The sequence below is a fragment of the Tupaia chinensis genome, unplaced genomic scaffold, assembly GCF_000334495.1.
Source record: "Tupaia chinensis unplaced genomic scaffold, TupChi_1.0 Scaffold000355_1, whole genome shotgun sequence".
NCBI classification, from domain to species: domain Eukaryota; kingdom Metazoa; phylum Chordata; class Mammalia; order Scandentia; family Tupaiidae; genus Tupaia; species Tupaia belangeri.
This window is the reverse complement of record NW_006159850.1, coordinates 7,139,566-7,145,423: the sequence shown is the minus strand read 5'-3', so window position 1 is coordinate 7,145,423 and position 5,858 is coordinate 7,139,566. Positions and strand designations below refer to the sequence as shown.

The 5,858-nt window shown below is 56.1% G+C and overlaps 1 protein-coding gene across 2 annotated transcripts in view; it reads right to left on the bottom strand.

The window, feature by feature from the left end:
* LOC102485030 (polycystin-1-like protein 2) overlaps positions 1 to 5,858 on the bottom strand; it is a 98,763-nt gene that overhangs the window by 48,052 nt on the left and 44,853 nt on the right. For both annotated transcript variants that reach the window (XM_006152588.3, XM_006152589.3), the window contains exons 23-24: positions 3,799 to 4,021; positions 3,098 to 3,291 (exon numbers count right to left, since the gene is read on the bottom strand). In XM_006152588.3, the coding sequence (XP_006152650.1) occupies positions 3,098 to 3,291; positions 3,799 to 4,021 (417 nt within the window). The remainder of the gene's footprint in view (positions 1 to 3,097; positions 3,292 to 3,798; positions 4,022 to 5,858) is intronic.

Below are 5,858 nucleotides of genomic sequence, written 5' to 3'. Positions count from 1 at the left end.
CGCAGCCCCACGCAGACAGGGCCAGCTATGAGCTCCGTCCCCAGCGCTGCATAGACCGGGCTGGTGTGAGCTCAGTCCACAGCACCACGTAGACAGGGCCAGCCGTGAGCTCAGTCCGCAGCACCACGCAGACAGGGCCAGCCGTGAGCTCCGTCCCCAGCCCCACACAGGCTGGGCTGGGATGAGCTAGACGGAGAGGCTGAGGGGCCAGTTTGACACAACCCCAGCCTGGGCTAGAGCTAGACTTCCAGTCCCCCACCCAGAGCTCCTGCAGAGGGACACCCCTGCCGCCCCCCTCCCACGCCTGGGATCAGGCAACCTCACCTTAGCCTGATCTCGAGCATCCTTCCTCCTCGCCCAGATCACCGCCAGCACGTAGGCCACGCAGAGGCAGCCCACAGCAGTTACCACCACAGGGTTGTCCTCAAACGTGGCAAAGAGCTCAGTGGTCTGGCGGACGTCGATGGCATTGGGCATCACCAGGAACGTGCTTCCAAAGAAGGTGAGGTGGTTGCAGAGGCAGTGGGCCTGGAAGGGGGGCGTCAACGGCCCCACCTGCAGCCCCCAAAGAGATGTGAGTGGAAGTGCTCGGGGAGCTCGGCCCTTGCTCCCGTGAGCCTGAGAGAGGAGAATGAGGTTCAGTTTGAGGGGTGGATGCTGGCTTGGGGAGACTTTTGGGGACCAGCATCAGGACCCTTAGTTTTTTTAATTTAACTAAAATAATAATAATAATAATAGTTTTTTGCCACAAGGTGTGTACACTTAACTGGAGAGAGACAGAGAGAGAGAAAGTGAGAAATCACCCCCCCCAGGGGGGACGGCTACACCACAATCACTTCTAGAGATTTTGGGTGAGCATACACACTCATACCAGGCATGAGTTTCAAGCCACCAGGTCTTGAACCACAGTCAGCCATATGGGAGTTCAGCGACCTAACCACCACGCCACCTGCTGGCTTGAGAACATTGCTAGTAGCACACACCTTTGCATCTGTCAGTCTCACCGTGTCCATCTTGTCCACTCTCTCTGCCTTTGTTAGGTAGGGAGTGCTGCAGATACCGTGGGAGTCCCCGTAAACAGCCGTTACTGCGGTGGGGAATGTACCCTTCTGCCCCGTGGCCGCCTGATGCGCACTCACAGGCATTTGTCCGATGCTAATTCGTTTTGTTTGCTTGTTTTCACCAGGTGGTGTGTATGTTCACCTGAGGGGGAGAAAGCACTCCCGATGGGACAAGGCAACACCACGGTTCCTTCTCCTCCATTCCTCCACCCTGTCGGGGTTTGGGGCACACATGCACACACACCTGGTGTGCTTTTCAAGCCACTGCGACCAGGATTTCAATGAGGTGGGCCATGTGGGATTCAGCCCCTTCGCCATTAGGCTATGGGCCAGCCTGAGTGCTAGTTTTATACCTGTCATGGGCCGGGCACTGAGAGGACAGCCAAGGTGACAATCCTTTCTCCTTTCGCCCAGAACTTTCCTGCCTTTCAAACTCAAAGTACTGAGCCCTGGGAGGTAGGCGGTTGGTCAGCTTATGGCAAAGAACAGTCAGTCTATGGGGACCACGAGAAGAACAGAGGAGGAGTGTTTGAACCCAAAGCCAGCATCTCAGCAGCAGGAAGGTGGGCATCAGCTGGGGCATGTGATCTGTCTCCATCTGGGAAGGGAGAGGACCTCCATCTAGGCTCTTACGCACACCCTGCATGGTGGGGCAGGCCATCTCAACCCCCTCAGCCAGCGTGCAGCCATCCCCAGGACCAATGTGGTGGGTAAAATGATGAGTTCAAGAGGTGAAGGGGGAGGGGGAGGGTTCCAGGCAGGGCCAGGCCAGAGGGCACTAGGGAGAGGGCCTAGTGAAGGGAGTTGTGTGAAGGGAGGGAGTGGTGAGATCCCGAGGTGGCTCTGAGGGCTGCAAAGCTGATGTCTGTCTGCAGGACACTGCCACGGGTCTGGGCTCGCTGGGGCAGAGATACACTGACCTGTAACAGGTTTGATTGCAGTTAAAAGAGCCAAGTGACGGGACCAGCATGATGGTTAAGGCAGCTGGATTCCAGATGGCCGACTCTGCAGTTCAAGTCCCAGATCCAGCAGCTTAAAAGACATGTCAGGGGTGTGTGCACAAGTACCCGAAATCCTGAGAGGAGAATGGATAAGGGGCTGCAGCATGGCCATCTCCTTTAAAGGCCGATTTCACACTTTTTCTCCTTCTCTCCTCGCTCTCTGTCTCTCTCACAGCACCTCACCGACAGGGCCAGTGTAAGTCAGTCCGCAGCACTGCACGGTCAGGGCCAGCCATGAGCTCCGTCCACAGCACCGCACAGACCGGGCTGGTGTGAGCTCCGTCCCCAGCACTGCACAGACCGGGCTGGTGTGAGCTCAGTCCGCAGCACCACGCAGACAGGGCTGGCTGTGAGCTCCGTCCCCAGCACCGCACAGACTGGGCTGGTATGAGCTCAGTCCGCAGCACCACGCAGACAGGGCCAGCTATGAGCTCCGTCCCCAGCGCTGCATAGACCGGGCTGGTGTGAGCTCAGTCCACAGCACCACGTAGACAGGGCCAGCCGTGAGCTCAGTCCGCAGCACCACGCAGACAGGGCCAGCTGTGAGCTCCATCCCCAGCACCGCACAGACCGGGCTGGTGTGAGCTCAGTCCGCAGCACCACGCAGACAGGGCCAGCTGTGAGCTCCCTCCCCAGCACCGCACAGACCGGGCTGGTGTGAGCTCAGTCCGCAGCACCACGCAGACAGGGCTGGCTGTGAGCTCCGTTCTTCAGGAGCACCCTGGGACCTCCCTCAGCCCAGTGCCAGCCGTGCTCCCCGAGTCATTCGTGCCAGTCAGGGATCACTTTCCTCTCCCAGGGCCCTGGGGAGACCGGCATCCACTAAATAATCCAGGCAGGGGTCAAGGCAGCTTTCGTGAGTTAGGGACGCCTAGGTGGGGCAGAGGCAAGCGTGGTATTCCAGGCACAGAACAGGCCATGCCTGGTCCTGAGGAAGGATGAAAACACCACACCAGAGGCACGACCAGGGGACCCCTGTGAGCCAGACACCCCTTCCCAAGCCACATCATCTTCTTCATCTCGCCCCCTCCTTACCTGGCACCCAGAGGTATCCCACATCTCCTGGACCTCGTCCCAGAACACGCAGTGGGACAGGAAGGTGCTGATGCCGACTGTGAGGTTTCTGCTGGGGGCCAGCTCCAGCTCAGACTCGGGGACCACGGTCAGATAATAGATGCCTTCTCCAAAATGCAGGTCTTCCGGGCTCAGGATCCACGTGGACAGCTCGTCTGCAGGCAAGGGGCGCTGGGTCAGCCCAAAGCTGCCTTGAAACTGGGGCTAGCTTCACAGGTGAGGGGACCGAGCAACATTGCAGACAGCAGACCCTGGAGGTCTCACTGATGTTCTCGGGGTGCCCTCTCCCCCCGAGACTAGGAACACAGAAGAAACATTCTGAAGAGTGTCAGTGAGCAGAGCCAAGTCAGACTGGGCTCGAAGGCTGATCCTGTTTCTAATTGGCTGTGGGGGCTCTGACCAGTGACTTAACTTCTATTCCTTTCTGGAAAGTGGAGATTTCAATAGTTCCCACCACCCATGAGGATTGCAGTGAGGTCAGTCTGTAAGTGCTGGTCGACTTCTTCAGGGCATAATAATATTAATAACATCAACAAAAACAAAAACCAGAATGTGGCAAGGGATTTATTTTTTTTTTGCTTTCTTCCCATGGCTCTGACTCTCCCGTTGCAGACTGCCCCCCCACCCAAGAAGCAGCTCAAGAAACTGCTGGGAACAGCTACCTGGGGCAGCCGTGGGCGGCAGGTGAGTCTGGGCGTCGTAGCTGGTCTCGTTGGGGTGGTAACCATAGCCCAGCCTGAGCGTGAGTGCGACACCCGGTCTCCAGTGCAGTTGGACCCCCAAAGCCGCCTCTCCTGAGGTTAGGTTCACCCACAAAGCCTCGGGATTGGTCAGACTCAACACAGTCGGCCCGCTGTGTCCTTCCGGAAGCCGGGGCAGCAGGATCTGCCATGGGACACAACCAAACCAAACAGGGGTATGCTGGGAAGGAGGCCCCAGGAGTGGCATCAGGGCTGCATTTGGAACCGGGCACGGTCAGCACCGGGGCTCAAAACCCACTGTGGGCTTGGCCTTAACTAACAACCACAGGCTGGGGGCGTAAAGCAGCTTGGGTTTGTCATCTTACACGCTGGAGGCTGGAAGTCCAAATTCGGTCCCACAGGGCCAGCACAGGCAGGGCTGGTTCCTTCTGGAGACTCCTGTTTCCTCGCCTCTTCCAGCTCCCCGAGGCCACCCACATTCCTCGAAGCATGGCCCCTTTCTATCTCGCCCAGCCCCGTGCTCGGTCATCAGTCATCTTTTCCTCTCTTGTCGTCAAGTCCCCCAGCTGCCTTGTCCTCTGATAAGGATCCTTGTGATACCACTAGGTCCACCGGCTGACCCAGAGGAACCTGCCACTTCAAGTTCTCCCACTCTGTCACATCTGCGAGGTCCCTGTGACATTTAAGGGGTATTCTCAGGCACCAGGGGTGCGGGCGTGGATCTCACTGGAAAGTGTAAATGAATTCGTCCCGAATGAGGAAACGGTGAAAGACTGGGAAAGGCCACTACAATCCAGAGGGAACCTGGACTCCTGTGGCACCATGGCATGCTTATATCTGCTTAATTAAAGGAAATGTAGCCGGCCAGTTCAGATGTTTTTAAAGGAGTCGTTTTTAGTTTTAGGGTGTGTGCACTTGCTAGAGAGAGAGACAGAGAGAGGGAAAATGAGAAATCACTCCCCTAGGGGAGATGACCACCCCACAATCCCTCCTTCATTCTCCCATTTGGGATTTTAGGCGTGTATTCACATGCGCCCAGAACGTTTTTCAAGCCACCAGATCTGGGACTCAACCTATGGAGTTGGCCATGTGGGATCCAGCCACCGGAACCCCACGCCCCTGCTGTCCCTTTTTATATTTTTCGGGGAGAGATTTTTGCGATAGGGCACATGTACTTGATAGAAAGACAGAGAGAGAGAGAGAGAGAGAGAGAGAGGCAGAAAGCAATAAATCACACACCCCCCGCGCCAGGGGGGATGGCCATGCCACAATCTCTTCTCCTCCATTCTCTTCTTGGGATCTTGGGCACGCACACACACGCGCCTGGTGTGGGTTTAAGCCACCGGGTCCGAGCCTTGAACCACGGTCGACTATGTGGGAGTCCAGCGACGTAGCCATTAGGCCATCTGCTGGTCCCCCTCTGTCCCTATTTCTATTTATCTCTTCCATGAGTGAGAGAGGCAGCACCGCCCCCAGGGTCTTGACACTGTGATCCATCCCCAGCAGCAGCCGGCTCTGGGTCATGGCACCAGCATGCCTAGCTTACTCAGGGAGGTCTCCAGACACGAACTCAGAACCTTCCCATGTGGGTCATCCTCATGGAGCGATGTGTTCACTGCTGCACCAATGTCTGTCACCAGCTGGGCATTTTAGAGGCTACCCTGTGGCGTGGTTTGTACAGCAAAGACAATTAAACTTCCAATTGACAGATTTCTATAACCAGGACAACTTCTTGGCTATGTGCTCAAAGACAGGTGAATGAACGTACATTTATACTCTTAAGTTAAATACAATGTTTAAGGTAGGGTTGGGATAATTCTGAATGATTCTCTTCTTTAAACTCTTTTTTTTTTTCATAACTGGTCAATTTATTTTTTTTGAGAGGTTTTCGCTATAGGGCGCGTGCGCTCGCCAGACAGACAGAGAGAGACATAGAGACAGAAAGCGAGAAATCACCCCCCAGGGGGGATGGTCATGCCGCAATCCCTTCTCCTCCATTCTCCTCTCGGGATCTTGGGCAC